Source organism: Pristiophorus japonicus, chromosome 14 (assembly GCF_044704955.1).
Source record: "Pristiophorus japonicus isolate sPriJap1 chromosome 14, sPriJap1.hap1, whole genome shotgun sequence".
NCBI lineage: Eukaryota > Metazoa > Chordata > Chondrichthyes > Pristiophoridae > Pristiophorus > Pristiophorus japonicus.
In genome coordinates, this window is record NC_091990.1 from 187,401,840 (window position 1) to 187,416,499 (window position 14,660).

General features: G+C 43.2%; 1 protein-coding gene and 1 long non-coding RNA gene across 4 annotated transcripts in view; both read right to left on the bottom strand.

The window, feature by feature from the left end:
• The window catches only part of tmem9b (TMEM9 domain family, member B), a 76,152-nt gene that overhangs the window by 26,362 nt on the left and 35,130 nt on the right, over positions 1 to 14,660 (bottom strand). Inside the window, exons 4-5 of one of the 3 annotated variants that reach the window (XM_070899959.1) lie at positions 11,748 to 11,879; positions 9,918 to 11,341 (exon numbers count right to left, since the gene is read on the bottom strand). In XM_070899959.1, the coding sequence (XP_070756060.1) occupies positions 11,282 to 11,341; positions 11,748 to 11,879 (192 nt within the window). In that variant the 3' untranslated portion in view covers positions 9,918 to 11,281. Of the gene's footprint in view, positions 1 to 9,917; positions 11,342 to 11,747; positions 11,880 to 14,660 lie in introns of those variants that run through there. The other 2 variants (XM_070899960.1, XM_070899958.1) reach the window with 2 other exon arrangements.
• On the bottom strand, positions 3,747 to 9,856 carry LOC139280281 (uncharacterized). Its single transcript, XR_011596651.1, has 3 exons — positions 4,843 to 9,856; positions 4,598 to 4,752; positions 3,747 to 4,358 (listed from the first exon to the last, which is right to left on the bottom strand). It is a non-coding gene; the product is annotated as an uncharacterized lncRNA (long non-coding RNA).

Here is a 14,660-nt window from a genome sequence, read left to right on the forward strand (position 1 = left end):
CTAAATTCCTTTTTAAAAGCTTATGTTTTTAATGAGAAAGTTTTGAATGTCACAGTGAATCATAGTCAATGATCAACATTGTCACAACTGCATTTTTTCTCAACACAATTTCTGATTAAATGAACTATGCATTTAAAAACAAACTTCAAATGGGATTTTAAACGCTAGATGCATATTATATTGCATTTATAATTACCATATTATTCATAATTGGTGGTTTTAAGGAGATTATACATACTGAACTAAGATCAATAACTTGCAGTTATATGGGGCTCAATTTTCCACGGTCATTTGCGCCGTTTTTTTGGCACGCGCCACTTTTTTTGGTGTAAGTTTTTAAATTAAAGTTTCCCCAAGGAATCTGCGTCAGCGTAACAGAGTTAGTTACGATTTTTTTAGGTTAGGTTTTTTTTTACATCATAGGGGGCATTACCTCATATCTGCGCCAGTTTTTTTAAAATCATAAGAACATAAGAATTAGGAACAGGAGTAGGTCATCTAGCCCCTCGAGCCTGCTCCGCCATTCAATAAGATCATGGCTGATCTGGCCGTGGACTCAGCTCCACTTACCCGCCCTCTCCCCGTAACCCTTAATTCCTTTATTGGTTAAAAATCTATCTGTGAAAAATTTCAGTTAGCAGAGCATGACTTCAATCCATCGATCTCTGGGTTATGGGCCCAGCACGCTACCGCTGCGCCAGTCTGCTGCTTGTAAATCATATTTCAAAGTTTGCCCCAAAAAATTTCTCCCAAGTCGGCGTATCTGGCCACTCCTGAAAAACCTTCTGGTGAGTTAAGAGAAAGCAGCGCAGAAAGACGCCATTGTTTTTCATTAAAGTTTTAGAGGGAGTCAAGAACACTTTAAATATGCCTGATAAAGATTACATTTTTTTTTAACCTTACAACGGAGTAGATGGAATTCTGAAGTTTTCATCTTATTATAACTCACACGCCACCACTGAACGTCTTCAAACAGGGCTGGAGGGTCGGAGCGTCTGCCGGCAGAAATGGCCCCGCGCCCGAACACAGGGGCTCGGCTGCAAAACAAACTGAGCCCAGGGGACGGGAGGTTGGGGGGAGTGGAAGGTGCTGTTCAACGCGATCGGAACAAGTCACGAGACTGCAATGAGCCCGGGGGGTGGTCTTCCCGATCACTGCGCTTGCTCAGACCTGGGTGTGATCCATACAGACCTTAGGGAGAGAGAACAAAGAACCTGTCCTGCCTTCCTGCCGTTTTGAGCTGCTTGCAAAAGGTAAAATTTAAGCATGGGGGCAATAGTGACCTTGCGCGATCCTTCTGCATCATGGTACTGCAGAGGAGACAATTGATTCAACGTCATCACATGAGGAACCTCAGAGCCCGTAGGGTGCTGGGCAGGAGGCCTTACCCACATCGGGTATATCGAGACAGGCCTTCGTACCTGCACCTGAGTGATGTAGACTGTGTCTGAAGGCTGCGTTTCCGCAAAGAAGTTGTAACTGAGATCTGTGAGTTGGTGAAAGCAGACCTGCAACCTAGAAGTGTCAGAAGGACTGCTTTGTCAGTTGAAGTGAAAGTTGCAGCTGCACTTTCATTCTATGCCTCCGGATCGTTTCAAGCTACAACTGGGGACGTGTGCGCCATCTCGCAACATGCAACACATGTCTGCATTCGTCAGGTGACAGCTGCACTATACGCCCGGAGGAATGACTACATAAAGTTCCCCATGACCACCTAGGCAAGGCATGACAGGGCTGTGGGCTTCTCCAGGATTTCTGGCTCCCCAAAGGTCCAGAGCTGCATTGATTGTACCCACATCGCCTTGCGAGCACCTTTGAAGGATTCCGAGATGTACAGGAACAGAAAAGGCTACCACTCCATTAATGTACAGCTCGTGTGTGACAACATGTATCGCATCATGTCAGTCGATGCAAGATACCCTGGAGCACCCATGATGCGTTCATTCTACGCGAGAGCGTTATACCTGCCATGTTTCAGCAGCAGCCAGCAGGGCAGAGCTGGCTACTGGGAGACAAAGGGTGCAACCTCGCCATCTGGCTCATGTTGTCCCTACGCGTAACCCGGATGGAAGCTGACCGGGAATACAACATGTCGCACATTGCGACGCGCAGCATCAGAGGGAGGACCATTGGCATCTTGAAACCGCTTTTCCGATGCCTGGACCATTCCGGAGGCTACTTGCTATACTCCCGAGATTGTTGGTCAGTTCACTGTTGTGTGCTGCATGCTGCATAAACTAGCCATATGAGGCAGCAGCAGCTGGTAGTAGAAGACCCACCTGCGGTGAGAGTGGCTGATGATAATGATGAGGAAGATGCAGACTATGAGGACGAGGAAGCCATGCAACTACCTGAACCCGGAGCACGACGGCGGAGGAGGGCGGGCCATCGTGCCCCTTTAACGATTACTCGAGCCTTGTGCCAGCAGCTCAATCATGAATGCTTTGCTGCCTGAAGGCTCAGCGACAGCTATTCCACATGGACATGTTTACTGTTTGGACCTGTTTTGTAATGTTTTGTGTTAATGGAACAAATAGTGGAAATGATTCTTGTTTAGTTCAAAAGTTGTGTTAATAATGGAAATGATTCAGTTTTAATTTAAAATATATTTTATTCAAAAGTTTAACAAACAGTTCTCTGTACTTAACTTTAATAAAATTATTCTTGTTTTCAGTTAAGATCATTTCAAAACTTTATTACTTACTAACTTTTAAACTTGTAAATTTACATAACTTACAAAAAAAACTTTTTATTTGAGAACAGTTACAACTGTAACAATAACAGCAGCAGCAGCAAAGAAAGGCTGCACCCATCTCTCCTCCAGCTTATTCTAAGACCGCCCACCGTGCTTGTTCTTGGTGACTCCACCACCCCTACCCGCAGGTGGTGGCACAGCGTTTCTGGGGTTGATACCAAGCTTATTCTTTCTAACATCTCGGGTAGTGCGCACCTTTGGGGGCGGTGGGGTGGGCAGCCAGCAATGTGGAGGGCCCGGCTTGGGGCTCTTCAGAGGCTGATCCGGGTATTGGAGTGGGAGTGGCAGTTAATTATATCAATGGGCGTGGGGTCTGGGCGTGTTCCCTTATTGTAGCAGCCGTCCCTCATGCACCCCGACCGTGTCTCAACGACTTCCAACATTCCCTCCCTCATGTTGAGCAAAAGCGTCTCAACTACCTGCAACATTCCCTCCCTCATGGTCACTGACATCGTTCCCATTTCTCGGGAGAGTGCTGTTACTTCTCCCAACAGTCCCGATACCTCATCACCCACCCCAGTGGTGGTGTCCAGAAGTGATTGCATAAGGTCAGTGCTCTCCACACTCATTGCCATCATGTGAACCACATCTGTTAGATCCTGCACCTCGGGAATGCGCGGTCGAGCTCCCCTTCCCCTCCACACCACGGATGTGGTTCGCACCCCAACACTTGGACCCACAGCCTCGGAAGGTGAGGTCCTGGGTGTGCCTCGCTGCAGCCCACCACTGGGACCCGCGACCTCGGAAGGTGAGGTCCTGGGTGTGCCTCGCTGCACCAGACCACTGGGACCCGCAGCCTCGAAGGGTGGGACCCTGCTTGTGCCTCGCTGCAGCCCACCACTGGGACCCGCGGCCTCGGAAGGTGGGGCCCCCTGGGTGTGCCTCGCTGCACCAGACCACTGGGACCCGCAGCCTCGAAGGGTGGGACCCTGCATGTGCCTCGCTGCACCCCACCACTGGGACCCACAGCCTCGGAAGGCGAGGTCCTGGGTGTGCCTCGCTGCACCACATCACTGGGACCCACAGCCTCGGCCAATGGGGCCCTGGGTGTGCCTTGCTGCACCACATCACTGGGACCCACAGCCTCGGCCGGTGGGGCCCTGGGTGTGCCTCGCTGCACCACATCACTGGGACCCACAGCCTCGGCCGGTGGGGCCCTGGGTGTGCCTCGCTGCACCACCACACTGGGACCCGCAGCCTCGGCCAGTGGGCCCTGGGTGTGCCTCGCTGCACCATATCATTGGAACCCACAGCCTCGGCCGGTGGGGCCCTGGGTGTGCCTCGCTGCAACACATCACTAGGACCCACAGCCTCGGCCAGTGGGCCCTGGGTATGCCTCGCTGCACCACATCACTGGGACCCACAGCCTCGGCCAGTGGGAAACCATGGAATGTCCCACCAGCACTCAAACCACTAGTCACGGAAGGGGCTGGCACCTCAATGGGCGGCACCTGCACTTCCTCAAAAGTCAGTAAAAGAGTGGGGGCTTCATCCATCTCCACCCCCTCCCCCCCAGCTCTTGGTCTGGAAGGTGGGATTGGAAAATGTTCAGAATCTTCCTCGCCTGAATCTTGTTCCGCATCGTCAGGGTTGACCTCAAGTTCTGCAAAATATAACAGAACAGACAACTGGTTAGCAGCAGAGGAGGGGGTAGGGTGGGGGGGGCATGAGTAAGCTCACACAGCACAGGCAGCAGGCTCATTTGAAGGACCACGATGAATGATAGCACATTGCATCAACTGAAGCGTAACTGACAGAGACATCCCCAGGAACCGAAGCATAGCTAGCCCGCGCAGTACTTAACATTTAGCAAAGTCAGACTGTGTAATTTGCAGGACTTACCCTCTCCCTTGAGTGCGGGCTCAGCTTGTAGTGGTGGTTGCTTTTCTCCAGGCAGGGCCTATCAAAGCAGCGACCCTCTCTTCCAAGGGTGTCAGTAGGTGCAGATTTGCCGGGCCTCCTCCTGTTCGAGTTCTTTCCCTTTTGTTGTGTACCACCTTCCTCGGCAAAGATGAAAATATAACTTTTGAGAGCGAGTGTCACATTTACAATTGCAATTCCATTGCATAAATGAAAATATTACTTACACTAACGACTTAACCAAGGTCCTGCCACTTCTTTTTGCACTAGCCTCCAGACCTCGGGGTGGTCACCATTACACAGTGATCTTCTACAAGTTGGTTCCAGCATTTCTTCATTTCTTTGGGTAGAACTTTTGTGGCCTCTGCTGGTGTCCAGCTCCTGCCATCTGGCCTCAATCACAGTAACTAGCGCCTCCACTTCATCCTGTAAGAAATTCTTGGTCCTTGCACCGCATTGCATATTGTATTGCAGCTCCGATTTTTCCAATGCGCTCACACAGCACTCAACGTTCTCACACAGACAACTGTCTCTTTAAAAATGGCCGATTGTAGACCGGGAGGTGTACTGCGCAGTGCCCCCCAATAAGGTTTTTCCCCCTGCCACAGCATCAAAACAATCCTAATCAGTCACAAATGAAATTATCTGTGACCTTGGTGCATTATCCCTCCTCATCCTCTCTGACATCTCTGCAGCCTTTGACCCAGTCAACTATACCATTCTCCTCCAACACCTCTCCTCTATGGCCAGCTCTGTGGTTCTATTACCTATCCAATTGTATCCAGAGCATTTCTAGAAATGACTTCTCTTCCCACCCACACACCTAAGAATCTATTCTTGGCCCCATCCTCTTCCCCATCTACATGCTAACCCATGGCCACACCATCTGTAGATATGTGTTAGCTTCCACATGTACACTGATGGCGATCGTGTTTCCCTCTCCACTATCTCTTTCGACCCTTCCACTGCCTGTGTTGTTGGACTGCTTGTCTGACATCCTGTCTTGGATGAACTGCAATATCCTCCAGTTAAACATTGGGGAAACCAACTCCATCTTCTTCAGGCCTGCTACAATCTCCGCAAAGTTGCCATCGATTCCGTCCCCCTCCCAGGCCACTGTCTCAGGCTGCACCAGACTGTTTCACAACTCAAGTGTCTTTTCGACCCCAAGCTGAACTTCCAACCCCATTTCCTCCCTTTCACAAAGCCCACCTATTTTCACCTCTAACAAACATCAGCACATCTACACTTACCTCATCTCATCTGCTGGAACCTTCATTCATGCCTTTGTCACCTCCAGACTCCACTATTCCAATGCTCTCTAGGTTGGCCTGCCATTCTCCATAAAAGAGCCTTCATAACCTTGCCCTCTGAAATAGTTTATCCTCACCCTTTCACTTAGTTAATTTCCCTCTACCTTTAAATACATCATCAAAACCTCTTTTTGACCATGCCTTTAATCTCTTCATCCAACTCTTCTACCTCCAGTTCTGTATCTGTTTAACACCCCTCTCCCACATCTTAATAAAGTGCCGTGGGATATTTTGCATTCAGCTCATCCAAAACTCTGCAGCCAGTATCCTATCCTGCGTCGTGTCTAATCACTTATCACTCCTGTCTTTGATGATCTACACTAGCTCCCGATTCCCACAATGCCTCCATTTAACATTCTCATCCTTGTGGATAAATCCATTTATGGCCTCATCCTCCCTATCTCTAGAATCTCCTCTAGTTCTGCAATTCCCCTCGAACTCTATTATTCCGACTCTGGCCTTTTGTGCATCCCCCCTTCTCCTTTGCCTCACCATTGGCAATCATGCTTTATGTCACTCTGGAATTCTCTGCCTTAGCCCCTCTGCCTCTCTACCTTAATGTCCTTCTTAAAACCTACCTCTTTGACCAAGCTTTTGGTCACTCTCCTAATATCTCCTTTTTGTTTGGCCTTCATTTATTTCTGATTGCTCCTCGGTGAAGCAACTTGGGACATTTATCTACTTTAAAACTGCTATATAAAATGCAAGTTGCTGTTTTTGAGGCAGTGGTGGCCAGTGAACAGTCAGATGGGATAAAACATGGTCAGCTGAGTTTTAGACAATACTAAAATCTAGTTCAAATCAGATCTGTATCGATACTGATTTTACACTTAAAGAAAGTTTAATTCATAAATATTAGGAGGGTTTCCAGCACATCATTCAGTAAAATATTATTTAAAAATCACAGATCGTTGTCCAGTAGCTCACTGAACTCCAAACTTGAAAGATTGTAAATTAAAGTCTCTGAATAATTGGTGAACTCTTTTATTCTTATGGGGTAAATTTCACAAGTTATCAGCAGCAGAGTCACAGCTCCTTTTTATTGTAACATTAATGCACCATCGCATGCCTTCTATATTTTATGACTACAATAGCATATTGTTTCGGCAACCAATTCCTCATGATCATGACCCTGAAGCTGTATATTCAAATTCCAAAAAAGGTTTGTTTTATTTTAGTAGAGAATAGATGCATATGCAAAAAGGAAACATATTTTGGAATCTGATTATTTTGCTATCCTGAATGCATGAAAGGTTATAAAGAACTTGCATTTATACAGCAGCTCATCACATCCTCAAGATGTCTCAGAGCTCTTCACATTCAATTTTTTAAGTGTCGTCATTGTTACGTAACCAAATGTGGCAGCCAATTTTGCGCACTAGCAGAACAGCAAATATGATGAATGACTAGTTAATCTACTTTTGGTTGTGCTGGTCGAAGGAGGATTGTTGGCCAAAACAGAATGAACTCTAATTCTACTCTTCAAATTGTGCCATGTTTAAGCCATTTGAATTAGTAGATGTGGTCCTGGTTTAATGCCTCAAGAAAAAGATGGCAACTTTTCTCTTAGTACTGCACTGAAGTGTCAGTCTAGATTATTAGATTATGTGCTCAAACTCTGGAAGAGAGCTTAAGCTCTCAATCTTTTGACTCAAGAGGCAAGACTGCTACCAACTGAGCTAAGCTGGTATTATAACAATGTGTGGTACTGAAACTAAACATAGAAAACAGGTGCAGGAGTAGACCATTTGGTCCTTCGAGCCTGCACCGCCATTCAATATGATCATGGCTGATCATGCAACCTCGGTACCCCACCCCTGCCTTCTCTCCATACCCCCTGATCCCTTCCCTTTAGCTGTAAGGGTGACATCTAATTTCCTTTTGAATATGTCCAACAAACTGGACTCGAACAACTTTCTGTGGTAGAGAATTCCACAGGTTCACGACTCTCTGGGTGAAAAAGTTTCTCCTCATCTCGGTCCTATATGGCTTACCCCTTATCTCTAGACTGTGTCCCCTGGTTCTGGACTTCCCCAACATCGGGAACATTCTACCTGCATTTAACCTGTCCAGTCCCGTCAGAATTTTATAAGTTTCCATGAGATCCCCTCTCATTCTTCTAAAGATTTGTCTGATCTTCTAAACAAAGTATTAAATTCTCCAGATACTTTACACTAAGACTCAACTTTCTCCTTATATTTTCTCCTTGCTCCAACATACATAATTACCTAGATGAGGGGACACATACAAGAGAACTGTTCCCAAGCCTCCAACAATCCCATTCTTAAGCCAGCCTCTAGTGATTCATGACAAAGGCCATAGCCTGCTGACCCAATTTTCCTTCCTTTCCTGTGGAGAAGTAAATGACCACATGGTCGCACCGCAGTGCTCCTCCTGCTTCTAATTCTAAAAGTTAACTACAATTTCCACCACCATTATTAGATTGCACAAATATATCAATAGCCAAATAAGTGTGTTATGAAATAAGTCACTCTCTTCGAAAATGAATCAACAAGTCCCGTAATGCAAGGCACTGTGAAGGCTGAAAAGTGTAAAAGAGAATGTGAAGTAAATCAGAAGGTAGAGATTGGAAGACAACAGGTTTTGAATTTTAAATGCTTGAAGAGCAAGGAAAATAGTTTTAGTTTTAAGGTCCTGGAAAGGAATAAGTTATAGCAGTAGATGATGTGATGTTATAATAATCTATACATTATTATTATTCTGCATGCAGTTGTCAACATTTTCCAGTATAAATTCCCATAATCACATTTATAATGGAAACTGCTATGTAAGCTGGTCATACTGTAACTACATCCTGCCAGCAGATATGTGTTGCAACATTTCCACTGGCGTGAGCACGTAGGTTACAGCATGACAAGCTTACATATGCAGTTTCCTTAACAGAGACATAGGAAATTATAAAAGGGGAATACAAAAATAAGGACAGAATGAATGACCATCACCTGCCCTCTAACCCCAGTTCACCAGAAGACTACACTTGATCTAGACTCCAGATGTGCAGCGCCAATGGTGATTGAGTGTTTTTTTAAAAACTTTATAAAAAGTGAAAGAATTACCATTTTTGTACAATGGTATATGATTGCATGTTAGAATTTTTGAGAATGAGAGGGCGGGGGATGGAGAAAGAAAAGGGGCAAGGCAGAAAGATAGAGAGTCACCAATCCCAACTTCCATTATAATAAGTTTACTCTTCTTCAGAAAAACTGTAACCAAAAGAACATAAGAAATAGGAGCTGGAGTAGGCCATTTGGCCCCTCGAGCCTGCTCCACCATTTAATAAGATCATGGCTAATCTGATCATGGACTCAGCTCCACTTCCCTGCCCACTCCCCATAACTCTTTATTCCCTTATCGTTCAAAAATCTGTCTAACTCCGCCTTAAATATATTCAATGACCCATCCTCCACAGCTCTCTGGGGCAGAGAATTCCACAGATTTACAACCCTCAGAGAAGAAATTTCTCATCTCAGTGTTAAATGGGCGGCCCCTTATTCTGAGATTATGCCCCCCAGTTTTAGTTTCCCCTATGAGTGGAAATATCCTCTCTGCATCCACCTTGTTGAGCCTCCTCATTAGCTTATATGTTTCGATAAGATCACCTCTCATTCTTCTGAACTCTAATGAGTATAGGCCCAACCTGCTCAACCTATCTTCAAAAGTCAACCCCCTCATCTCCAGAATCAACCTAGTGAACCGTCTCTAAGATGTAAATACTACTTCCCACCTAAAACCAACATGTTTAAATTGGAGAATATAATATTTTTAATAGAAGGAAATTTGTAATTCTCAAGTGTTGCATTAATACTTGTTAATATTTGTTGTCTCTCATTTCTCCTAATCTACAGATCAGTACAATTATTATTTTGGTCAATAAAGTCTTGGTAATTCAACACATTGCTGTTTGAACTCCAACTCCAACATGTACTGGAATAGACTCGTTCACCCCCCTCCCCCCCCGCCCCCCCCAACCCAAGTTAACTTTTGTGAAAAGCTGAGATCCACACAGCAAATTATACATTTGCAATGGCCCTAAATAATATTAAGTCAGGAGATGCGTGAGTTCGGGGCAAAGAAGAGGCGTGGGCCCAGGGGCAGTACGGATCAGCCCACACTGCGATGTGTGTGAACTCATCCTTTTTTGGCTTGGAAGCAAGTCATCCTCGATGCGAAGGACCGCCTATGACGATGAAATAATATTCTAACATTGAGAAAAAAGCTTACAATTTGGTCAATTTCATTTTTGGGAAGTGCTCATTAAATTAAAATACTTCAAAATTGTGCATGCAAACTACCAAGCCAATTCTGAATATTCGATCAAATGAAAGGCCTCGGAGTCAATCTGCCTTCAGCTGAAACTGGATTCTACCTAGTTAGATGATCACGCAAAGTGGGGTATCAATTTGGATCTATTCCAAATTTAGATAATCTGGACTATTCATATACTGTATTGACATCTTCAGCCAAGCTTTATTTATTATCAAGACATATTGTACCAATGACTTGATCTCTCACTACTTTGCTACTTCTATGTCAGACTAAAAATGGACATTCAAAAAGGTTTCACAATTTGTGTGAAAGAGAAGATATAATTAAACAGTAACCTCCTTTGCACATCTGCAAATTATAAATGACCTCAGAGGTTCCTTTGAAGCTGTTAAGAGTCATACCTTGCTTTGGAATTTCAGAGTGGGGAGAGAAGACTAATACAACTCAAAATCCTGCCGTGCACCTTGTTGAACCTGCCATTGGGGAATGCAGACCTAGAGAGGAGTGGCCACAATACATTGTAGGCCTTTGAATGTCATATTAGGTAAGTTTGATCTTGTAATTTGAAGAGTTGCGCAGTCAGCAAGTTAGATTTAAATCAAACTCTCAAGCTGCACCCTCTGGGGGCTTGGTAACACAGCATTCTAATTAATAGTTTCAGCCTTGGCTAACTAAAAAGAATTGCTCCAGGATATGGTACCCTTTTACATCATGCACCCCCCTACCAAAAGCAACACTTTGAGTCAATTTCCAGGTATTTGTTCTGCAAGACAAGCCTGGTCTCCTCAGGGCATCTCCCCAAAACAGCTGAGGTTACAAACTAGAGTTGAAGAAATCAAATATGCATCTACCATTTCACAGTACTGGTACTGTTACTGTGCTAACTATTTCTATCGGAAGAATTAAGCTGTTGTGCTGTTGCAACAATTTTGTAGTGGTGCTAAACATTCAGAAACTAAACAGTGAATGATCTAAAGCAAGCAAAAATCACACACAATTCCAGTCCTTTCAAAAGTCTTTCATTCCTCTTCTGTCTCAGTGTATAAATGCACCCGAGTCATAAAGACTAAGCAACATAACATAGTCTGGAATAAAAGCAGAAAATACTCAGTAGATCATGCAGTATCTGTGGAGAGAGAAACAGTATTAACATTTCAGGTCAATTACCTTTTGTCAGACCTGCTGAGTATTTCCAGCATATCCACAGTATTTTGCTTTTGTATAACATAGTCTGGTGTTGTTTAGTCAATAATATCAACCAGTTTTTTCATGCAGCAGAATTTGGCTGGTTAATGATGAAATTAAGTTGCTTATGTATTTCAATTATATTAAATACAAAATATGATCAAGACTCTTTCTTTTAATTAGCTTACCATTACAGCGTGTAATATACTACGTTTCAAATTAAGTATTTCATGTGCCAGACATAAAATCAAGTACCTCATCCGATAACAAATGCTGTCTTTAGCTCAGGCCTTTATTCATCCTCAAAGTGAACATTTCAGATTTATTGCTTATGTACTAGAACTCACCCCAAAGTCTTCTTCATTCTGTAGTAGCTGTGAACGGAACAAACGTTTCTTCAGCAAGGGTTCCACTAGTGTCAGGTAAATCATATAAAGCAGCAGCAAGCCCAGAATAGACAAATAAATGATGATTGTTGCCTGCAGACGAGGAAGGTTAACACAAGTGAATAATATATCTTTTGCCTATTAACATGAAAATAACAGTTCTACACGAGAACTACCCAGTGATGCCTCTCTCCTGAATGTTTTCACCTCTCCTGTAGGAAACTCTGCTGTTACCTTGGGGAGGGGGTTAAAGAGAGCCTTTTTCATGAAGATGTTCCTACATTGCCTCGACATATAAAATTGTCATCAATAGTTGATATATCTAGAAACAATCTTAAAATGGTAGCCCGAGCACAGGAATGTTTTGTATAGAAAATTCCTCCTAGTATGCATATTAACAATATGATATCTCAGAGCAGAATACTATGTTTATGTCACCATGAAGCAGTGGCACTACAAGAGATAGGATTTTCCAAATAATAAAGAAAAGACAGCTTTTTGCCATTAATCTGTTAACATAAATGAAAAGATTTACTAATAAAACTTCAAAGTGCATCATATGGTTCAGCCAATTTCAGCAGATATATGGAGTAGAAAGAAAAATCCAAAAAATTTGTTAGATTCATATTTTTAGTGTTATTTTACTTATTCAGATGTGACATTAACTAGATGACACAAATCTTTTTGACTAGAAATTTTGGTATGATGTTATTGTTAGGAATACTTTCCTGCTTGTTGCAAATTGTAATCTTTCATTTAGCATGATTATACAAGAGTTTCTGAACTGATGGCAGATTATATAAAAGTTAAAATTGTTATGGCAAGTAAATATTTTTGTAGCTTTTATGTATGTTACAGACTAGCTATTATACATGAAAAACATTTAGGTTGTAGGTAAAGGATAAGTTACACTGTATTTGTTACAACTTTTTTCTTTTTAATAGAATGTTATCCCTTCATTTACAATGAAATAGTAATATAAAGTACTATAAATATATACATACAAGAAAATCTGTAATGGCTCAATTACACTTTCAGATTGAATACAAGAGTTTCCGTGAACTCAATAAGGTTCTGGTTTCTGGTGCAGCAAATTCAGTTGGTTTTATCTGTTTGTTAAACTTTCTGTATTAGCATATTGTATCCCTCAAACAAGTAGTGAATTCTAAACATTTCATTTCAGCAAGCCCCAGATTTTGGATCTCTTATCCTGCTTCAAGCTCCTGCTTTTAACTGTTTAGGTTGAAATCAACATTTCTATTAACTCTGATGTTATGGTTCCAATGGAGCTTGACAAGGTGGATGCAGAGAGGATGGTTCCACTAATAGGGGAGACTAGAACTAGTGGGCATAATCTTAGAATAAGGGGCCACCCATTTAAAACTGAGATGAGGAGGAATTTCTTCTCAGAGGGTTGTAAATCTGTGGAATTCGCTGCCTCAGAGAGTTGTGGAAGCTGAATAAATTTAAGACAGAGATAGACAGTTTCTTAACCGATAAGGGAATAAAGGGTTATGGGGAGTGGGCAGGGAAGTGGACCCGAGTCCATAATCGGATCAGCCATGATCGTATTAAATGGCGGAGCAGGCTCGAGGGGCTATATGGCTTACTCCTGCTCCTATTTCTTATGTTCCAAGGTAACCTCAACATCATACATATAAATGATTAAAAACAGAAAAAGCAATGTCACAAATAAAATGTTGCACATATAAATCTATACAATGGAAGAAACTATGGGTCAGATCTTCCTGGAAAAATAACAGCGTGTTAACGATGCATGCCGTTAATGTGCAAATCGACCAGCAAGTTCAGAGAACGGCGTGAGTTGCCAATCTCCAGAACTTGCTGGTCGATTGACGCCGCTCCACAATTTACTTTGCACAAACGGCATCTCATCCTTAGCCTCCCCGTTATTATTAAGATCCTGCAGGATTCGCACATTAATTGCCCATTAAACTTTCCACAGAAAGTTAATTCTTATAATTAAGAGTGCAAGTACCATTTTAACTATGTGATAATTATTAAGGCAATTCCAGTCAACCTTTCTGGCCAAGAATGGAAACAATTTAAAGTATTCAATCTCATTCCTGCATGCAGTGAATTGTTGTTAGAGATTTTCTTGCTTTTTCTTTGTCTCTTTTTTCCTTCTCTCTATGGCCCCAAGTTTCCACATGATTTGCTCCTGATTTTTAGGAGCAACTGGTGTAGAACGGAGTATCTTAGAAATCGGAATTCTCGTCATTTAGTTTGCTCCAGTTCTAGTCAGTTAGAACAGTTTCACTTTGGAACAGAATTTTTTTTCAAAAGGGGGCGTGTCCAGCCACTTACGCCTGATTTCAAAGTTTCGTGAGTGAAAACTTACTCCAAACTAACTTAGAATGGAGTAAGTGAAGATTTTTTTATGCTCGAAAGAACCTTGTCTACACTTTAGAAAATCAGGCGTAGGTTACAAATCAGGCGTAGGGAATGGGGGGGGGGGGGTTTAAAAGGGAAGTTTACAAACATTAAACACTTCAGTTTTATAAATAAAGAGCCATCATCAATAATAAATGATAAATACATCAATAAATCAACCAATAAACAATCAAAAAAAATTAATAAATAATTACAAAAAAAAAATCAATAAATAAAACATTTTCTACTTACCGACTGCAGCACCGGGAGGCCTCCAACAGCGTGCTGGGATGCCCCCCCCCCCCCCCAGTGTGTCTCTGTCAGTGTCTCTATCTCTCTGTCTGTCTGTGTGTCTCTCTCATTCTCTGTCTGTGTTTCTCACAGCGAGGGGAGGGGGAGGAGGGGGTAGAGGGAGAGAGGGGGGGAGCAGAAGGAGGGGGAGGGATGGGGCAGAAGGAGGGGGAGGGATGGGGCAGAAGG